Genomic DNA, 22,727 nt, shown 5'->3' with positions numbered 1-22,727 from the left:
TCTGCACTATGATAAATAAATACAATTTTGATTTTATCTCAGAGTAATTAATCTAAATTTCTCCTTCTGGGGTGTAACGTAGAATAATGTTCTATAGCTCTTTGAACATTAGATTGGAAAGAAAATGCCCTAAATATTTTGCTTAATTAAATCCTAAAGAGGTGGTACAAACTTTTCATGATTAACTGAAACATGCATATTTTGACTGATGCATATTTATATGATATTATCATATGAAAAATTTATTATGTTATATAAACTATTCACTTTGGGAATGTGATTTAATGCTGTAAGCATTTTGCATTTGTTGCTGCATTGTTCATTATGAAAAATACACAGGCTAATAATGGCTGTAAGGAAAAATCTGTTACGTGAATTTTCTTTGAGGTAATCTCATCTCTAATGGCCGGGACCTTTTGCCTAAATATAAGAAATCAGGTTTTTCCCTAGTTTGAAGAAATATTTTTTAAATAAAAAAGTTTTGAAGGCAGATAAAGTTCAAAAAGCTAAAGGGCTGGGCCCTTTATTTCGCTAATATAAAGCATGCACACAATTCCTTGGTTTCAGATTAAAAAAAAAAAAAGATGCGGTTGTTGAAATGAACCAATCCCCTTGGCTTTAAGCACTTAAGAAGAGCTCACTTTTCTAGGGGTGCAGTCATATTGTTTAAGATGGGGCACCATCTCATGTCTGGTGGCAGAATTTTGAGCTAAGTTTTAGCTGACAAAATTAATTTTAATAATCACAGTTCTTAATTTCTTAAATATATTAATAAAAATGACTTTTATAAGACTAGAATATCTGAGATATCTGAAAATGTTTTCTTGAACTTTTGGAATAATCCCTCTATCAGACTCTTCTTTGGAGCATTAGCTATTGATAGCAGTTTGGTGACAGAAAAGGAGGTGTCTGATGGAAGTTTTCTAAAGGGTTTGCCTTTATGAAACAGAATTTTATGAAAAAAGGATGGGGATACTGAATTATTTAACAAGGCAGATCCTAACCACCATCCTAAGAGTTTTCCAACTGCCAGATACAAAAGTACACAATTTCTTTTGTCTCATCTTCCCGTTTTGTTACTTTGTAGTACAAATGATTTATAAAAATAACCTGCTTTAAAATTCTACTTTTTGTTTATTTGTTATCTCTGTTGTAAGAAACTACCCTTGCCTCCCCTAAAAAAAAGACAAGTAGGTCTGTGCGGTGATGATGGAGTAAAGCATGAGAAAGACCCGTGAGTGGCCTTTTTGCCCCAGGCATCATTCCTTCAGGCCAGGCCAGAGCTCAGGCCCACTGCCCAGTCTTCTTATAGCTTTGCTCTCTACTCTCTATCATCTCAGTTTTAGTCTATGATAGTTAAAGATCTAGGACTAAAACACTTACATTTTTTTTCCCCCAAAGCAGACTATTGAAAGGAAGAAACTGAAAGGGGAAACCTAATGCATGTTCTAAAGTGAATCCTTGGGAAGTGGGTTCTCCTCGTTGAACTCTGTGGCCAAATAATTTCCCCCATAAAATCTTTTTTTCCTTACAGATTTCACCAGAATCAAGCTTATTGCCAACGGATCATTTGTGAGAGTTCTGCTGTATCATATTCTTTTTCAGGAATTTAAGATTTTAAAGCAGCTAATCGATTGGGAAAATAGAAACTATTAGTGCTAGTTAGTTTAGTAATGATAGATGATTATTTTCTAAATATAGTCTTTCTAATTTAATTTTTAAAACTCCTCCATACTCTAAGGTAAATTATAGAGTCTTGTTAATTTTTCATACCATGTAAAATGTCTGTATGTAGACAGATGCCATATTAGAAATCATACAAAATATAAATAAATCTTTTTTTTGAATAGAATAAATTATTAAATGCAGTCATTGTATGACATTTGAATTCATGTTATGACTCCATTTAAAGAAAGTTATTTTATCAAAAATGTTTGATTAACATCAAAGGTTGCCTTTTACACTGTCTCATTTGATAATTAACAATAAATTACAACATGTAATTTGTGAAATAAAAATGATCATTAAAATGACAACATTTATTCCATTAAGGTAAATAAAATGCTTTACATAGTTCTGAGTGATGACACTCAGGGGGAAAAAATGCCATATCACTGCACTACAAATTAGTTTGCTTCTAATTTTGCAGGCTGATGACCGCACTGCCTCAAACCAAATCTTTTCCCTGGAAATGGAATGATTGCATGACAGACTCTATGAACCATGAATATGTCAACAACTCATGGACCAGGCCTTGCTTAGCAATTAGTCTTTGGGGGATTTTATTCAGAAATCAGACAACAGTATACCAGAGCTTGTTGGGGATTTTATGATTACCAGTCATATCTGGAGCATGAGTCTGGGTTAGTACAAAAAAAATTCATAAAGGAGGAAGAGATGCGCCTAATAGTGGCAATCAGTCATACACACACACACACACACAGACACACACACACACAGTCAATGGGGAAGACTGAGAAAACGTAAGATATAGTGAAAGCCCCTAGGAGGCAGCAAGAAAATATTTCTTAGACTTCTACTTGTAGTCTCTCCTACAGTCACTCCCTGTAAAGAGACCACTGTTTCCCAGACTTCAGTCATTTGAATATCACCATCACATTTTTGTTACAGCGTCTTACCACCTGCACTATGATTCTCTCAATATATTTTATTAACTGACTCACTTTAAAAGCCTTTCTTTGTTTTAAGCAGTAGTATTTGTGATATCCTGGGCTTGTTGTGCTAGTAAAACTTGTTTTCTTCTCTTACAAAGGAAAAGAAATACAGTAGTTTAAATATTGAAAATATCTGCATACCACCTAACATTATTCTGAGCATTCCCATGACATGGGTAGCAGGTGCTACAGGAGCTGCAAGGACCACCAGTCTGGCTGAGAATGATCTGGGCAGATGTGTGACCTCAGGCCTCATGGCTGACACCCCCATTACCATTCCTCCATCCAGGGACCACAAAACATATCACATGGAGGGGAATTTAAATCAGGCCTGCGCCTCCCCGAGGACAGCAGTGCGGGAAGGCTGTATCACAGCTGACTGTTGTGTGAGCCAGGATGGTGCCTTTTCATCGTGAGAAGATGGCCACTCACATCTTTCCTTTCTTTGAGTAACAGTATCACTCAGGAACCATTATATTGCAAGAGTAAACAACACCCCCTTTCATGTAACAGTAATAGGGAACAGGTCAAGATTGAGCCTGGCTCCTGACTGTCCAAGTTCACATGAGGGCATCACATTTGTAGGTTAGCGCTGGGCGACCCACCCAGTGTGGATCTTGTAGGCTGTCAGCAGTACCTTTGAAGAAATGGGTCACTTTACAAGCTTTATTAGTACTGAGCCTGGTTTAACCAGGCAGAATAAGCATTTGTACCAGGATACCAAGTGCTAGGAATCCTCATGGCTCTGCAGTCATGCTCTGGGTTTTAAATAAATGATGGCTTTTGGAAACTTAGGAGACAACCAAAAAAAAAAAAAAAGAAAGAAAAGAAAAAGAAAAAAGCACTGAGTCTTCCCACCAAGAGCTGGCTATCTACTAGGTCAAAAAGTGGTGAGGTACTGAAATTAAGATCAGACCTCAAGTAGCTCTGTGAGGTTCAGGGTGTGTCTAAGTTTGAAGGGATGTTTGCTTCTGATATGAACATTTTTCTTATACTTTTATTATAGAAGATGATGTGTCAAATGTACAAATAATGTGTGCCTGGTGCCAGAAAGTGGGAATCAAGCGCTATTCCCTGAGTATGGGAAGTGAGGTGAAAAGCTTCTGCAGCGAGAAGTGCTTTGCGGCCTGCCGACGAGCCTACTTCAAGAGAAATAAGGTAAGAGCACCGTAGAGAGAGGCGGCCCGTGCAGGCCTCACCACCCCGTGCGCATGCGCCTCTTAGCTTCTAGCCGAAATCACTGGGCACCCCGTACTTTTATTCTTTCTGTTTTGTCTGTTCTCTTTCTCTGTCATGCTTAACCTTCTGGAATAAGGAACCTTCTTCTAATGTGTAACCTGCTCTTCAGTTTCTCTTGTCTTGGTGTTTGAATTCTGAGAGGGTGAATGAATCTGATGAGGACATGGTGGTCGCAGCCGGTACCCTAAGTTACAGTGTCTCTCCAGCAGTTGAGTGCTAGACTAGGGTCCATGAAAGATAAGTGGTAGAGATTTCTTATCAAGGTTGAGAAACTAGCCACAGAAGCATGGCCAGAAAGCTTTAGTCCGCTCAGCTTTATACTTGTTCCCATTGCGAATATTGCTCTGGCTCTTTCCAAAATCTGATCCACAAATTCTAATCAAGAAAAACGTCAAGTCTCTCTTGACACCTTACATTAAAGTTGATTGATATTGAGAAAAGATGAAATAATGAATACATGAACCAACCTTGCTCACACAGTCAAGCGTTTGTGAGAAGCATGGTGGATGAACACAGGAACAGCCATAGTTATGGTTTCTTTGTTTGTTTTGTTTTGTTTTAAGACATCTCAGATATAAAAACGTCCTTTTAGAATAGCATTAGCCACCATTGATGGGAAATGGAATGCATGATGTTTTTACAGTCAGCACACACATACACACACAGCTAATTTCTTAATCTTTTAAGAACCGCTATTGCATTTTGCCACCAATTACTGAAATAAATTGCTAGTTCTTGATTATTTTCCATTGATCTGTAAATCTTCCTTAATTCATAAAATCATCCACATTTTGCTAAGCATTTCCATTTCCATAATACAAGATCAGAATCTGTCCTTCTTTGAAGCAAACAATTACTACTTTTTTAAGTCTGTTATTTGTAATCCTGAAATGCTAATTTTGTGCTCACTGCATTGCAAGAAGCACTGTTGCAGCAAATTATCTCCTGCAAATTTGGGTCACATTATTCTGCCAAAAAACATAATGCCGAAAGAATTAGGCTGCAGAATTCAGCCGGGTGGAATTTTAGTAGCAGTCTCTAAGAATTAGGCTCATAATCTTCACTGGAACAGGGAGGCAAGTAAGGAAATTGTCTGGAATTCTTTTGGGACAGTCAGCAGTTCACTTTCCCTTGGGAGGGGCCGGTGAAGCTTCAGAGGAGGGTAGTTAGAGCAACGCATGGGAGACACGTTTTGTTTTAATATAGGGGGATTAAAATGATCTCTGAGACCCTGGGGCTCCCGTTTTTAATGCTGAGCACTGGGGTAACAATCACAAGAGTGGACCCAGTGCTTTCATCTTCAAAGCCTTACTTACCACAACAAAATACTTTGCATTCCATCCCAGAAGATGGCTATAGAACAGGGGTTTTTGTCTCTCTATGATTCTGAAGGGTTATGCGTCTGAATCTTGATGGACTGCCTGTAGTGAATAAAATCAAGCAAGATGAATTTGTCACAATCCCGGTGATACATGTTACACTTTGCATAGTGATCCAACTTTTCAAGCCTTTGATGAAAGGCACCTGATTGAATTTGAAAAAACAGTTCATAATAATATATATATATGTATAATATATATCATATATACAATGTGTACATATTTGTAATTATAAAGTTTAAGGTCAAACTGAATTTAAACTTCCACAGCATACAGTTTTGAAAAATAGATAACTGGGAGCCAAGATAGGAATTAGTATTTGGAATACTTACAGTAGGTAAAATCAGCAAGGGGAGAAAGACCATTACTTTTCACTACCTGCAAGGAGTTATTGGGGTAGTTCTTTGAACATCCTGCAAAACCTGGGAGTTGCAGTGGCTTGAAGTTTAGCCAGTGACTTTGAGAGCTGATCCCAGCAGCCCATTAGTGTACATACAATACCTGTCTTCTCTGCAATCTTCATGCTTATTTATGTATTCCAAAGCTCTGCCACACTACACATTCTCGTTTTTCAAATAGAGAAATAAACTGGTCACATCGCTTGCTGGATTCTTTTTTTTTTTTAATTTTAAGAGTGTTATCTCTGCAACAATATCCTATTGTGTTACAATAAACATGTACAGCTGCTGCATTTCTGTTAACTGATAGGATTTTGTGGTCATTTCATTTAGGGCTTGGGTTTCCTAATGGATTGTATTAGATACCAGTCTCCATCCTGCCATTTCTAAGAACTGCTGTAATAAGCCCCAGGGTGTTCCCCACTGAAGACAATAGCAAATAGCTACTTCTGTTCTTGTATCATTTGACAAAGTCTTTAGTCCTCATTATTAAAACTGTGGACTTTCTTAATCTTAGAAAGAGGGCAGAATTCTTCCCATCCCTACCTAAAAGATTTTCTGGCTAAATTCTACACTTTTAAATAATGAGAACTGGATGGAAAACAGTGAATAATGTGTATGCAGAACAGAATTTTGCCTTAGGTATAATGTAGAATCTAAAAAAACATGTAAAATTAACTATGCTGTAAATTATGCTTTATAATGACAGCCCGCTTCTTGGTGGATAGCATGCTGGGATCTAAAAATGGTCTCTAAGTTGAACCCAAATTGCACGTATAACTTTACAAAGAAAAATCCTAGTAGAAAAGGTAGCTAATTAGGAGCAGTATTCAGCTGACCTCTGTTTTGTGTCTGAGCAACACCTGCATTTGTGAATGTAATTTGGACAGCTGTGCCTGTGCTTCCCCTGCTATCCTCGTCACACATGCTTGGGGATAGAGGCAGGAACTGCTTTTCTGCTAAAAACAAGGACAAAAATAGCCTGGCTCTCAAAATGAAGGCCCACTGAAAATTGGCTCTTTAAATTTCATTTGCTTCTCAAACCTTTTTCCAGAGGTCTCTGTGTTTGTTTGATGGAGTAGGTTAAGAATGTCACATCCCTCTCTCCTAAACCCTGGTGCTGTGAAGTAAGGTGGGATGGACTGAAGCCAAGTTAACCCTTTATGGCACATAGGTTATATTTTTAAACCAATTTAAAATTTAATTCTAAGAGTAGTTTGGATTACTGTAAGTATGTACGCTTTCTTCAGAATGCTTCTGCTAGAACTGTGAGTCACAGCTGTATTCATTTAAGGAACCTAATTGCTAGCGTACACAATTCAGGATGTTGGCTCTAAGAAGGGTACAGTATTAATTCATAATCATATTTCGTAGAATCCTTATCCCTATCAGGCTCAATTGCTGACTCAAAAGTGTTTGAAACAATGGGTAAGAAAAATACTTTTATAGTCTATGGGCATCAGCCGAACAATGGGATGTCAATCTCATTACTTGATGCACTGGAGACTTTTCAGGGAACTAATAGCTCATTCTTTTCCCAGCCCCTTCTTGAGGCCACAAGTAGAGAAGAACTTGAGAACATTTCTAACCTAGTGATTTGCCTAGGAGTTGGAAAGTTGTAGACTCCTTAGTGGTTTTGCAAGAGATGCTGAAGTGTTTAGTCCAACTAATACCAGTTTTACTCTGCACAATAACAGACACTTAAAAATATTCTTTCCTAAGGGAGTGATGCCTTGTAACCATTATCCCACTTAAAACAAGAGTAACAAACAAGATCACAAATAGTAGTCATTTCCAAATATCCTGTGTTTGATCTTTTTCCTTCTGCATAGGAAATATCCTGTTGTCTAAACTGATGCCCACAAATCAAGCAAGAAATCAAAATTCAAGACAGATGTCCAACGCAGGCAATGTAAAGAATGATTGTTTTCTTTCCTTGTTCAGATACCAAATTTATAGTGTTCTTTGTGGATTAGTGGCATCAATACTTTAGTAATAGACACAAATTCCTAAGAGTACCAAAGTTTGCTTCCTTGTTCTAGTTTTTCCATAACTTGAGACAAGAATAGATGGAAATACTTCTTCAATATCACAGTGTTGCTGTTCCTCCACAGACTATAGGGGGAAGAAACCTATGTAGATAATAGATAAGGATGAATTAAAAATAAAAAGGTTATATAGATAGAAACAACATTTGCAGATGATATCATTAAGATCTAACAATCATGATAGTAACAAATGTTCAACGAGGGGAATATTGTATAATAAGCATTTCCTTTACTTTCAAACTATATCCCTGGATACACAGCATGTATCATCATATTATTTGGAGTTACATTTTATTTAGACTACTGGTCTTTTTATTAAACTTGAATATATCCTGGGGAAGATTCTCAGTTTCAGACTTAATTACAGAAACTACTAGTGCAAAAGAAATGTGTAACAATTGCCTTGTTAATCTTGTGATTAACCTGTCTACTTTTTTTCCTTTAAACACCTGCAAGATTTAATTTGCAAAATGGCTATCATTCATGAAGGTTTAGGGAAGGACATTAAATTACTTGTAATTAATGTCCCCTGACTGCCTGAAGCTCAAGCCACAGACTTGCTTTTGCCAGTTGTTTGCAAATATTCTTGATTGACAGGAATGCTTAGGGAGCACTGGATTTCTTCCTGCGGATTCACCATGATTTTATGGGGTGCCAGTGAGCCTGTTGGGTCTGTCTACCTGCACCCTGCCCTGCGGGATGATTGCTTTGCTTCTGCAGTGTCTGTGCTGCAAGCCTGCCCACTGCCTGCACATAGCATGGCCTCTGCCTTTAATCTGCAGGCCAGTGGCTGAGTTAGTTCCCTATTGGTTGCAGCAAACGGGGGTGTCCTCTGGAAGCTTTGGGGAAAGAACAACAAACCCACCTGTTTTCTTGTTCTCTCATATTTTGAAATATGGGATGGAATATTGATGAGCTGCTGCAAATGAGAACCTATGAGAAAAGCACCAGCAGAGGGGAGGGACGGTGTTGGTCCTTTGAAACACATTCAGGTTGAGGGGTAGAACAGGAGAATTCTGGCCAGAGAAATAAGATACAGGTCAGGTTAAAGTGATGCCTGGGCTCTTGAAGAAAGGCAGAAAGCGTCCCAGGACAGAGCTTCTGCAGGCCAGATGGGACCCAATGCCCTAGGAAGCCATCGATCAGAAGCCTGGGGGAGAGGCATGTGATCTTGTGTTTACCAGAACACTTGACCACCACTTGGGAAACACTGGTCTAAGGAATTCCCAGAACACAAACAGAATGGGGCAAGCGAGTCTGTACTGAAAGAAAGGAATAGCAACCACGTCTAGTTTTGAATGGGCTACATTTGGGGAGGTTGTGGGGGAAACAGAGAAATAAGTTTAATCTGTTACCCAGAATAGATGTCAACTTCTGAGTAACACTAGATATTTTAGATTAAATGTGAAGAGATGATTAAAACTCCAAATAGCTTCAAGCCCCAATACTATTTCTTTCCAACGAGCAGAAGGAAGAGGGAGTACTTTTCATAGGTCTGAATCTGGTCACCTGGAGAGCAATACACAGGGCTATTGACATAGATGCTTGAATGTTAATTTCTGTCAGTCTCTGGCCATCCCGGTGATAGCTCCTGCTACACACTTAAAGCAAGTTTTTCTCATCTGAACTGCCGGTAATTATCCAATCCATCTCAAAGGCACGCTCCCTTTTAACATTAAGCACAGTGTCAGATTGCATCAGCCGCATTGTGCTCTGGTGACTGCGGCTGCAGAGTGATGAATGTGCTTGCTTCGAGTTCATAGTCTGGTGTCTGTTTGGGTAGTGGGCAGTTCAGGGAAACAGATGATCAGGAAGGGATCTAGTTATTTGGGACCTGCATTCTCCTTATTGATCCAGTCATTGTCTTGCCGACTTTCTCACCTTGCTGCTAACAGTGTTCAGGTTTATCTGAAGAATGAGCTTTTAAAGAATTATCTAATGGGTCATTTTCATGTGCTTCTCCAGTCATGAGCTACGTGCAGCACAGAGTTACTCTTTGTGCCTGATTTTAAAAGGAAGGTGTCATGAGACCTTACTAGTAATGACTAGAGGGGAGAGAAGTTTCTAAGAGTGCTTAGAGCGCTGTCTAGATAAACCAAGAGAGATGATTGTGCATTTTCGTGGGATTGTAGTTATGCTCTGTTAATTCAAATGCTTTGTTAAAAATGTTAACTGTCTAAAAAAGTGCATGCATAAGACAGGCCAGGTGGCTTGCTATGAGATATTTTAAGATAGTAGTTTTGAGTCCAGAATTTCTCTCATATACTTTTTCAATGTCTGGTCATAAAACCTAGTACACCCAAGAGGGCCATATGCAGGAGATGCAAACTATAGACACACCCGTGTTTATTTTTATTTCTCCCCCATCTCAGTACCTCTGGATAGCTTTTGTACACATAAGCAAAAGTGTGAACTAGGCAAGCCACGTGCAATTCTTTGTTCCTTGGGCTCTTTGCTCTTTGTTCTTATTATCACAGATTAGGAAGGAATAAAGAAAGTCTTGCTACAGAAGGCCACTTAATTTCTGCCCCAGCTGCTCAGACTGAGAATGGGAAATTCCCTAAGTTACAATCCACTCATAGGGTGGCTATGCACACAGTGGAATCTAATGTCTCCTGACAGACTGCCTTTGGAGGTTACAAAGCCAGTCTGTTGCATTCTCTGTAAACACAGGCTGTGGGCCAGAGCGGGGCACTACTACAAGCTCTAGAAGGCAGATCAGTGGTTTAATGAATCCATAAAAGATGCTTGAACTCTGCTGCAATTTACTGAGCACTCTAGTTAAATGAAACTCCTGTAGTCTTTAACAAAGATAGAGATAATCAATGGCTGGAGATAGAAGCCAGTGTCCAGTAATCACAACCTCTCAGAATTTGTGTTGTTGTCTCATTGCTAACAGAGGGTTAGTCAGGTCCAGCCTTCGGAGCGCACCACATCTATGTTGATATTTTCTGAATGTTTGAGCTGAATTTGGCCCGGAGATGACATAAGTGTAGTAGCATTACTTCTGTGAGAACTATTTGTAAAAGCTATGGAATATTAATTAAATTAACATTTTCTTAAGGCAGTGAGATTAAGCTTAAGAATGGCGAGCTTGACATGTGTTGTCTTTGTAAGGCATCCTGATGATGAAAAGTAAATAGGTGAATAAAATTCTTTCTTTATTAAGTCCTCAAAATGTCAAATTGCATAGTGTTAAAAGAGCCCTGATTAATCCTTCTGTGGTAAAATATTCCTCATTAGTTTGCTATGGTTAAGGGTTAACCTCTCCTATTATAAATTCAGATATTAATGTATTTTCTGCTTAACTCATCTTCTAGTAGAAGAAAATACAGTTAGTAGATATATATTTTTTACTTCTAAATGTGCCTTGGAAACATTATACTGATTTATGAGAGAGCTTTGGAAGCATGTAGAAAAATTCCTTCATAAATATGTTGAAATGTATTTAAAAGTATTTAACCACTTTTGACTGTGGAAAAGCAACTGCCTTGACTTTGAAATTATTATTTTTTTCCACAGAGATAGTAGAATTTATGACATAAATGAAAGACTTTGCATCCAATTTTTGTCACACAAACTTAAACTGAGTGTTTCACTTTCTTAACTAGCTAATTAGTATAAAGAGAGCAGGCTTCTACCCCAATAAGTATATTTTGGGGGTTCAATGTGTAATAGGAGTTTTGAGGTATGATGACTGCTAGTCTGCTTCACAGGCCTTTGCCAAACATTCCGTGATAAAGTGGTGATTTCTATATGGATCCAATAAATGATGTGTTGTCTTGTATTCTGTTCTGATAGAATGATTTCATATTACTTAAAATATGGCGAGCAGTTCTGTGACTGCACATCCAACTCTTTAGAAGAAGAACCTTTGAAGGCCCTGACACTTTCTGTGATCATTTGTAGGATTGTATGTGTCATAAGTTGGAGCAATTTAAGTTGTTGGTGTCAAAGGATTTAGAGATACGGAGACCCAGGAGTAGGTGAGATAAAGCTGGGCAAGTAGCTAAAGACAAGGGGGATTTGTCCAACCAGAGATGAGTGCCTCTGTGCTGCTATTTTGTTTGTTTTTAAGAGGAAAAAAAACAACCTTGTTACTTATTCATCCATTCATTCTTAGAAAATAAAATGAAAGGATATATTAAGCTCCTATAATGTGCTAGGTACTGTTTTAGGTTTGGTGGACACATCATTGAACAAGAGAAAAATCCTTGCCTTAAAGGGACTTGCATTCCATTCTCTAAGGGAGATGGATAATATACAGGTTAAAAATATGTATATATCTAACACAATTTCAGGTAGTGATAAATGCTATGAAGAAAAAGCAGGGTGAGGGGTTGGCTAGTGACGAGGTGCTGTTTTGTATCTGATGGTCACAGAAGTTATCTTTGAGGAGGTGATGTGTGGGTAGGGATAAAATGAAGTGAGGGAGCTAGTCAAGTGAAGAGCTTGTAGCAGAGGGTTCCAGAGAGGAGGGGGAGCAAGTGAGAGGCAGAGGTCCTCAGGCAGGAACAGGCTTGGCATTTTTGAGCAACAGCAAGAAGGTCAGAGTGTCTGGAGTTGAATGATCAAGGTGGTTAGGGGCCAGATCATGCAGGCTGGAGAGGTAATAGTTTGGATTTCATTCTAAGTGTGACGGCAGCTATTCGAAGGTGTTGAGTAGGGTACGTGACATGACCTGATTTTTGTTGTTGATTGGATCTCTGTCAAGGAAGTAATACGTTTAAGATCCTGGATGGAAAGAGGATTTGGAGAGTAAGAAAGGCAACAGCATTCCCATCAAAGTTGGGTGTGTCTGGCAATAGAAAACTAAAAATATCATATTCACTGAATTATTCATTGGTAGTTATGAAACATTTCCCAGTAGCAAAAGTGTGTTGAACCAATTTAGGTTTCTTTTTCTTTCTTTCTTTCTTTTGGCAAACTGTGGGAAGAAATGAACGGAGGATGGACGTTGCTGGTTAAATGTTCTGACACAGCAATTTTCTTTCTGTAGGGTTGACAGGGCTTGCTCCCAACCTAGTGGGGAGGTTTAGGCCTCAGGAGGCAAGCTCAAGCTCCACGCAGAACCCAACTCTTGCCCTGGGAGACCTATAGCATATGCAGGTCTTCTCAAGCTCTACCCCTCAAAGTAGCATGAGGCAAAGGAGATGGTAACTTTGAAGGGGCCATCTTTGGATTAAATCACTCTAAAGTTTATTTTATTCTAAGAGTAGACCTAATTTGGTGATTATGTACTTTCAGGGTGTATCAGGATTTTGACCACAAATAACAGAAGACCCAACTCAAACTGATTTACACAATGAAACGCATCTTTTATCTGATGAAACTGTAGAGTCCTAAGCTACAGTATGCTTCAGGGTAGGTTGGTCCTGCAGTGCAGTGATCTTATCATGGTCTTATTTCTTCCCATCTCTATATTCTTCTGTATAGAGTGTTGGCCATATTACAGTGCAAGCTCCCCAGAGGCCATGGGATGGCTGCTAGCAGCAATCAGGGCTATATGCCTCCTTGTTCACATCCAATAGAAGACAGAGTGCCTATGCTCTAGCATTCCGAGCAAGAGTCTTGAAATTCACACTCATTGTCTGTGCTTAGGTCACATGCTCATGCCTGAATTTGGGACTATGACCAGGGCAATGGATGTTTGAATTAGCCTGAGCCAATCAGGGCTTCCTTCTGACATTGGTGTTGGGCTCATTTTCCTCTAAAGCCCATGGGAAGCTGCATGGGGGAAGAGAAGCTACCAGAATGAAAATCTGGAAACTGTTTAAAGAGGGAAGAGGTCAGAGTGATGGCTGACGGTAGGTGCCAGTAAATGTCCACTAGAGAGGAGAGGTGATCTCATGAGGTTGAATTCTTTACACAGTGAATGTGTCATGCCCATCGACTTTTGTCATGTGGAAGGACTTTGAAACCCACGTGTGGATTGAAAGATAAAAACGTGGTTAACATTCATCATAGGGCCCTTAGATGAACTACCTCTTCTACCCAGGACCAGCTGCTTTGACAAACCCAATAATTAGAATGTTGGTTTTAGTGCCAGGACCAAAGTGCTGACTCTTTCTATTCTTTTTGGAGTCTATAGAACATGAGATTGCACAGAGCTAAGACAAAGGGATTGTAGTTAGCTGTTAGATATACTCATTTAGGAAGAGGAACAAGGGTGCAGTTAGAACAGCAGATAACCCAGCATGTAGTTTAATCAGTGTAAGTGGCTTGGGAGATGTTGGCCAAGGACCATATTGAATGTGGGGAGGCAGATGCCTGGGACTAGATGGGTGATGGGGTAAGGCTACTGCTGTTCCCCATCAAGAGTTAGCCTGCTCGCCCACATTTAAGCCACTTTCTCTGTGGCTGAAAACTGTGTCTGCTAAACAGAAGGGACAGGAGAGTGTTCAAACAAATTGTGATTTAGTCTGAGGCTGAATACATCAAGTTCAGGTGGCCAAAAGAGCAGAGACCTTGGAGGCTGCAGCTTTCACAGTAATTAATTAATTAATTCAACAAATATTTGTCAAGCAGCTACTATGTGCCAGACACTGCACTAGTCATTGGAACTATAGTGGCAAAAAACAAAAAACAGCAACAAAAAAACCCCCTGGTTCCTGCCCTCACGAAGCTTACAGTCCAGTGGGGGACAGATATTTATTTAAATAATAACACAGATGTGAAATTGCCACTGTGGCAAGTGCTGTGATGGTGTGGGCACAGTGCTGTGAGGGCCTCTTATAGGGAGATTTGACTAATCAGGAGATCTGAAAGTTTCCCTGAGGAAGTAGTGCTTGAACTGAAATCTGAGAGATGAAGAGGTGTTAAGTAGGGGAAGAGGGGAAGGAAGAACTTACTGGGCTGAGAACACAGCAACGTGATTTCCAATCCTGGCCCTGATTTGCTCCTTCTTTGCTCATTTCAAGTTCTTTTGGAAGGGATGGAATTTTACCTGCAAACAAGAAAACAGTTGAACAAATGAACATTCCCTAGAACCATAATCTCACTTATCCAATTGTTTGTGTGTCCATTTAGTCATTCATTCATTCTTTCATTCATTCTACCAACCATTGGAGATTTGTTGCTTGCCTTCTAGCCTCTGCCTTCCTTGACTCTTTACTCAACTTCATAATTACAGAGTTAGCACGTTAGTACTAATTCATTTCAGGGAGTAAACTGACAGCTTGTAACTCCTGGAGGCAGAAGCATTTTGTAAACAAATAATAATAATAAAAATAATGATAACAGTAAGAACCCAAGTGTTTTTAGTTATCAAATGTATCAGAAAAGCAACAGTGACCACAGAGAAAAGATTGGGTAAAAATGCCCTGATTTGAGAGAGAGAAATAGTGTCATTATTGTCTGACAAATGTTGTTAGATGGTTGAAAATAAATGGGGTAAACTACTTTAAGATGGAAAGATTTCCCCCCAACCCCCCCCCACGATGCTGAGTGTGGACAGATGTGTGGTTTTGTTATAGAGAGAAACTATAGAGCTATGTTAATATTAATGTGAGGGCAGACAGGAAGTTTGGGTGATGATAAACTCCACCAAAGAGGAATGCTTATTGACACTCTGGAATGCTTATTGACAACTGTGGTAAAATGGAAACAGAGCAGCACGTCTTCTGGCATGTGAACAGAGGGCACTTCTCATGGCACACTGGCATGGCGGGAAGGGAGGAATCTCTGCCCTTTCTTTGGATTCTTTGTTTCAGCCTGGTATTTCATAGGATCAGAATGACAAAGTCATAGGCATGTGGTGATAAATAAAAAGGCAGCTAAGTAAATCAGATTTAATATTCCTGGGTTTTGACTGGGTGATGTGGACATGGCTGTTCTAAATGAAAGGGGTCTCCATCACTCTTCAGGATGCCAGATGGAGGAGATGACCCTTATCAAGCTTAACCATACCTGCACCTGCCTCAGATGACTGTGAATGGAAACCACAGTACAGTTCAGCTGGAGTCAGTGGCCCCCTTTCCAGTTCCAGTAACTTCTGAAAACTACGTGTAGTGACAGTCATTTCCAAAAGAGGCTGATTTTAAAACTGTGATGAAAATGGCTAACAGCAGGCTGAAGGTTAAAGTAAAAAACTTAAAAACCATAAAATCTGCCTGGAGGCTATTTAAGCAAACTGTTTTCGAGGCACAGATGGTTCATATACCTCTGAGCCAAAAACAAAAAAGTAAAAAAAGGGACAGTAAAGCTGGCGTGATTAAGCAGACAAGTATGAAAGTTTTATTAGTACTAAAAAGGCATCCTTTAGAAAAGTGAAAAATCTGTCTCCAGAAACTCAGAAGACATGTTAAAGACCAATGGGAAATGGAGAGGGCAAAAGGATGACATTTCAAAAAGCAACCAAAGATGGTGAAAACACACAATGTGTTTATGTACCTTGGGTATCAGAAACTGTGCTCTAAGGAGATCAGAAAGAAGTGTGAGAGAAAGACATAGTATGTGGAGAGTTGGGCTTCCCTGTCCTGTATTTTTGATGCAAAACAGTTTTCATAGGGATTTGCTGCAACTTAAATGGTGATTTGAATCTCCAAGAATCTCCAAGAAAAATCAGCTGAAGCAAATTTGAGAAGCTTAAGTGCCGTGAATCAGAAGGTCCAAAGCACATGAAGGAAATCAATTATGATGTCACTGTTAGTGTTATTAAAAATTGTCAGCATACCTGAGAACTGGGAAATCACTGGGTGGGAGGGCCTCCAGCCTCTTTTGAGGGTACCCCTGAGTGCTTAAGTATGCAATCCTCCAAGTGTATTGCTCTGCGCCTGCAGTGCAGGGGCATACGTGTATACATACACAGAAAATTCCTGGATTTTAGATTGGTGAGCTTCTGTTATCATCATTTTGAGAGAAGTCAGACTCTGAAGAATCACAAAACAATACAGAGTTTGTAGGGTCACCATTTGAGAAGCCTCCTCTGAGGAAAAAAATAGTACTTGTGTCTTGAGTTAACATTCAATATAAACCTAACTAAAAATGACCAAATACGGCCTTGCAAAAAGTAAGGTAGACTTGGATTTTCAAAAATCCAAGTAATTCACTTAGAGTTTGGCTGACTCCCTCTGAAGGGACCCTTGAGGAAAATAAACAACTGAAGGCAAGGAATAAAGCCTTGCCTTGGATTAAGAACCTAGGTAAGGAACGGATGATATTCCTCAGAGTACAGTTAAATTAATAGCATACCATCCCGGGGGTTTATTATTAAGAGTAGTGTCACTTAATATACTGATTGCTTGTTTGGAAGTAGATGTCAGGAAGGAGGAGAAGGTTGTTTTTTTCTGTTGCTTTCATTTGAAAAACCACAGAGGAATATCTCCCCTCTCTCCCCCTGCCCCCACTACCCCCCAAAACCCCTGCTCTGCAACTATATAAATATAATGAGGTAACCTGACATCAGATGCAATTCCATTCACTGAGCTGCCAGCTAGCATAAGGAAGCAAAAAGTTTCAATCTCCGTACTCCCTGATATGGGCTGTCTCTCAGCATCTCCAGAGAGGGGAACTTGGTCCTCTGTGAAGGGGGCTCAATTTTGTTCCTTACCTAGACTAAAAAAAACAAAACAAAAAAAAACCTTTTAAATGTTTGACTGCATTAAAGACAATTTTTTAAAGTGGACAAAAGTACATCAGGTTATATGCTGATAATCAAACCTTGTCCCATCTTCACAGGAAATGTGAAGTTCATTCTTCTTTAACCTGATTTTTATGAAAGGTTAATGCTGAACTTTAAAAGAGTTGACATAGAGGATTAAATATATTTTCATTAGACTCCAGGCTATACAAATATGAGACATAAGAGCCTGAAAAGGTATTCTGTTGAGGACAAACGAACCAATAATAAAACTAAGAATTAGTACAGATAAATGTAATGAAAGTGTACCCTGCCTCTTAACACTCAGGGGTAACCTTTGCAGTTGGCCACCATGGAGAAAGACTGGGGCAAACTTTGTGGCAGATGGTTTAATACATGGTGCATATATTAATCCACCGAGGCAGCCCTGCAAATGCAAGCAGGTTGTTAATGATCGTGTATAGCAGTTGTGAGCTGCTTCTGCTCTTGCAGTAAGGTATTCAGATGTCATGCTTCAGGGTTCAAGCTGATGAGTTTCTAGGGTGGGAAAACATCTCCCCCTTTGTATTGCACTGCACAGCTGATGAGGCATGCTCCAGGGAAGGGGTGATTTAGACTATGTCAGGTGAATGGAAGGAAGAGAAGGTAGACTCACATTCCCAGGTCCATGACTTAGTTTGAGTTCTTACTTCTGGTTAAAGTGGTACCATTGAGAGTACATAGGGTATAAGGAATGTGTGAGTCAAATGTGAAGGCAGTGGACATCACTGCTGTAAATCTAGTGAAACTTTGAACCTGATTAGCAAGTCAACACTGATTTAAAAAAAAAAAGAACCCCCAATCTTATAGCCTGTTAGCACCAGAGAGAGCCCTGTACCAAAGATATAATTTTCATTTTCCTGTATCCTGAATTGTTTAATAAGTAAAAGAAAGAATATTGGCTTCCCAAATTCCAGAGCATTAAAGTTGACGTAAAGAGTAAATTAAAAACAGATAAACTCCAGAGAATTAATTATGAAGAGGCATACTCCCAAGGCCAGGGGCGGAGCTCATAGAAATTATTTGTATTTATTGAAGCTTAAGTCAAGACAGCCAGAATTAAATAGAAATTTGGGAAGAGTTGGGTGAAAAGTTTAGATGCCTTATCGTGTTTCATTTAGGGCATTGTTTTGTATTAAATGTGATGAGAGAAGAAAATTAAAGTGCACCAAAGTAAACAGAGGTGAGATTAACATTTCCATTCCCCACAAGCAGAAGCCCCCTCCTTGTTCAAGCCCTTTTGCTCACTTCCTTTACATTTTGAATGCAGCCATTTGTCACTTAGCAAATATCAGTGAAATTTAATTCTTTATAACTATGAAATTCAACTCTGGATAAGGAGATGTTTGACACCCCAGGACCTGAATACTTGGTCAGGGGCTGATAATGGTGATGTAGACCTCAATTTCTTTCTCCCTATGTATGTAGGGAGATAGGAAGATATATTAAATAAAACCTATATCAAAGTGATTATTACAGTTTTCCTCCATCGCGTGTACTCTCCAGGCATATCCGGGGCCTGGTAGCCACCAGGCTACCTGTTGCCTGTTGCTCTACACCAGCTGTGCAGGGCATGAGACGTGGAGAGGTGAGCCTCACTCACTCCTGGTTAGCCCCGCACCCATGGGGCTCCTCCTCTCCGCACCTGGAAGGCCCAGCTTACTCCTAGTGGGGACAGGAAGAAAGTTGGTTGCTTCCATCTTGGTTGTGGGTCCTGAAATAACTCCCTCTGTCACTCAGCCCCTTCCCAGGGGCCGCTGCCAGCAAGGCCAGGAACAGTGGGGCCCAGCACTCTTGGCTTGGGCCAGAATACCGGCCTAGGTTGCAGAAGTAAAAGGCTGGAAAGAAGCTCAGGGATTTGGGTACAGATCGTGTCTGTGCAGCCAGTGAATGAACTAGCAGCTCAGTTAGCTTCTCCGAGGCTGGACCTGTCTCAGGGCTGGGTGCCATGGAACACAGAAATCTGAGACGTGGTTTCTGCTCAGAAGAATGTCTGCCTGAGTGTGTGCGTTTTCCTGTGCTTGCGTGGAAATTGACTTCATGCCGCACGTTTATTCCCTTACCCATTTATGCGGCGTCCACAGCACGCTGGGCATTGCTTTGTGGCTGGGGAGACAAAGATAAATAAGGAGTGGTCTCTGCCTCTAAGACTGTCATAGCTGAGTAGGTGAGACTGACAAGTAAACAGATGATATGGTGTGAGGAGGGCTGGAACAGATGTGGGTAAGAAGAACTGGGGACCAGACGGTGACTTCTCCAGCCCAGGGGCCAGGCTGTAGACACAAGTGAGCACATGTGAGAATGGAGACCAAAACATAAATTCAGGAAATGATATGGCTGGGAACAAAGCTAAGGATGGTGAGGCAGGAAAGAAGAATCTGAGTCAGGAATGAGTGTTCCACATGCCACACATTAAAAAACAACTGTATAACCCTTATTGCAATTCCCACATTATGTGTTAACATTTTAAAACATTACAGACTTTATAGGAATACTAAACATCACTTTGTCCTTGGGTTGGATTATGACAATTCTTCTGCAAGAGATAAAGGAAGCAGCAAAGGAGACAATAGACAGACAGGGCTCATGACAGACATGTGAAGAGTTGCATGCTTATCTGCATACTTCCTGGACTGTTCAAAATGAAAGTGCTATTAGAAGGCTTCTTCAACATCCTCCTTGTACAGAGGAGAAAACTGTGGCCCTGAGGAGAAAACTGTGGCCCTGAGTTAGTGAAGGGCAGATACCCCAGATTCTGCAACTAGGATGAGGTCTCGGATGTCAGCCACAAGAGGAGAGTTGCATTGGCAGTTGTCTGAAGAGCAATGGAAACTGCTCTTCTTTCTGATGAGAATATCAGTATTAGTTAAGTGCACATATAAACTTTATGAATGGGCTTAGTATGCTATTTTTCAAACTTTTATTTACCATGAACCTGTGGTAAGAAGTAAATTTCACTTTGTAATTTAGTATACCACCCCCCCAACACACACACACACACACACACACACACACACACACACACACAAACTCATACCGTATTCATCGTATATAAGTTACTTTGATGCTGGCGTTTTCTTGATTTTACCAGAAAGTGTCATCAGGAGGTTTTCCCGCAATTATGTCACAGCGGCAACCTGGCTGACAACAGTCGTTAAGATGCACCACAATTTCAGAAGTACTAAAATGTGAAAAAAGGTTTAAGCTTTAGAATACACAAAACAGGGCATATCTATTTAAAACTGAAACAAAAGTTTCATGAAACAATACTTTTGTATGTGATATACTCTGATATTTTCTGTTTTGTTCTATCTCATTAAAAAGTTGCTGGTTGGGACTCATGAATGGACTGAGAACCCAGCTTGAAAATAGATGAATAGATAGATTTGTATTAAATGTAATTATTATGGCAGGATAGGGGACCCTTCAAGGTCTCACCATTGGATTCTCCTTGACCTTAACTCTACAATTTTACCAGGTTAAATTGAGGTATTTCTGTCAGCTATTCTATTCAGTCCTTGTGGACTCTCTTAACGGAGTCATGTTTATCCCTTAAAATGGCCCATGGCTGCCCCATTTATAATTTGTTTTTAAGTATGCATTTGTCCTGATGGAGAACTGGGGGTAATGGGTATACTGATCAGACAGTGAAAGGGAATGCTCACATTTAAAATGTGCTATGTCAAGCTCTTGTATCAGGAGAAAATGAAGTCAAAGAAGGCAGAGGTGACTTGATGGAGAAAGCCAGGTGGGGTGGAGGAAAACCAGGCAGGGAGGAGGGGCCAGAGAAGCGATGTGAAGGAGGAGGAGCAGCCTCCCAAACAGCTTCCACTGCAGTTCTGAGCCTTGGGCCAAAGGTGATGAGGAGTTAAATGGGGGGACAGATGGTTGCCATGTTTGGCCGGGTCTTCTCATCACAGTCAATGAGACGACGGCCAGCTCATCCTTTACAAGGGCTGGCAACGTCCGGGGAATTGTTTGGGAGGACAACTTGGCTGCCAAGGAAAGAGAGTGGTTGAATCTATTTTACAGTAGGCTGATAAAGAAATGACAGCGAAGACTTCCCCGTTTAAATAATTTGATACTCACAGCCAGATCAGAGGCAGGGTGAGGGCGGAGTGGGGCACAAACCTGTATAGAAAACTGTCTGGGGCAGGGGTTCTTAACCTCTTGTTTGAATCATGGCCTTCTTGGATAATTCAAGAAAACATCAGAGGGGACCTTTTCTCTAAGAAATAAACATGCACACAGAATTTTACAGATAATTTCATAGGTTCATGGACTTTCTGAAATTCATTTGTGGACCCCTTGAATCCAGGTTTTTAGAGTCCTAACTAAGGGTTATTGGAGGTGGGGGCATTTGGCTTCTCATCTGCTCTTCTAAAAACTAGAGTTCTTCCCTTAAACCAGAGATAGAAGACAAAAGGTTTCCTGACCTATGCAGCCTGGAACAGAGGTTTGGAACAGGTGGAGGTGAGCCATATAAATCCAACAGCATTAGGGACAGTACAAGCAGACTCGGGGTTGACTGGTACTGCTTGATGTCTCCAGGCAGATCTTTAGAAGAAGCGTCCAATAATAAATAGTAACTTCTGCCTTAGCGCCAGAGATGATGCTCCTTCCGTAGGCCTTGAGAATCAAATGACACAATTTTTCACCAATTTGTCCGATACTTAGCGCAGACAGATACTTCTCAAAATGGATGTCATTAAAGTCACAAAAACTGGTGATGTTATGGATGGATTCTTCCATTTGTATTGCAGAGACATAACAGATGTGGGGAAGCGCCCAGTCTTAGCAAGATGTTGGATTAAATAACGCTTGCTGCCTAGATGTTCTGTCAGTTGCATTATAATACTTAACCGAACTCCTTGTCACTTCTTAAAAGGAATTTAACTGTCAGCCCATTTAATGTCCATCCCTAATGTGAAATTTTTAGATGAAGCCAATTTAGCTTAATTTACCAAAACATCCCTTCATGTTTGGGGGAGGAAAAGCAGGGCTGGAGTCCATTGGAGCCGGCCCTTTGCAGAAGTCTGGAGCACACATGACACAGAATGGCTTCTGTGGGTCACTGTGGCATTTGTTAGGGAAAAGCAATGCCATCCTGCTGCTGCCTCCCACTCCCTCTCTGGAAAAAAGTATCATTCGTGGCGCGTTCGTACAGACACGGGAATGATCTCAGGAAGCAAGCACTGACCATTCTTTCTTTAGGGTTGGGGGGTGGGGTGGGAGTGACTGTAGTTCTGAGAGCCTGCCTGGGACTGTAGACGGAAGGGCTTGGTCAAGTCCAGCAGCTTTGTGCTGCAGTTAGCCGTTTCACCTTTTTTTTTTTTTTTTTTAACCCCCATCTGAGGGAAATCTGTGAT

At 40.3% G+C, this 22,727-nt stretch overlaps 1 protein-coding gene across 5 annotated transcripts in view; it reads left to right on the top strand.

Moving 5' to 3' along the window:
* SOBP (sine oculis binding protein homolog) overlaps positions 1-22,727 on the top strand; it is a 156,009-nt gene that overhangs the window by 38,484 nt on the left and 94,798 nt on the right. For all 5 annotated transcript variants that reach the window (XR_014267495.1, XM_082475134.1, XM_082475132.1 and 2 more), the window contains exon 4: positions 3,682-3,833. Coding sequence is in view for 4 of the 5 variants with exons in the window: in XM_082475134.1 (XP_082331260.1) it covers positions 3,682-3,833 (152 nt within the window). In the remaining variant the exon portion in view is untranslated. The remainder of the gene's footprint in view (positions 1-3,681; positions 3,834-22,727) is intronic.

The sequence above is a fragment of the Balaenoptera physalus genome, assembly GCF_965194825.1.
Source record: "Balaenoptera physalus genome assembly, chromosome: 9".
NCBI classification, from domain to species: Eukaryota; Metazoa; Chordata; class Mammalia; order Artiodactyla; family Balaenopteridae; genus Balaenoptera; species Balaenoptera physalus.
The sequence above is the reverse complement of the archived record's forward strand: the minus strand, read 5'-3'. Positions and strand labels throughout refer to the sequence as shown.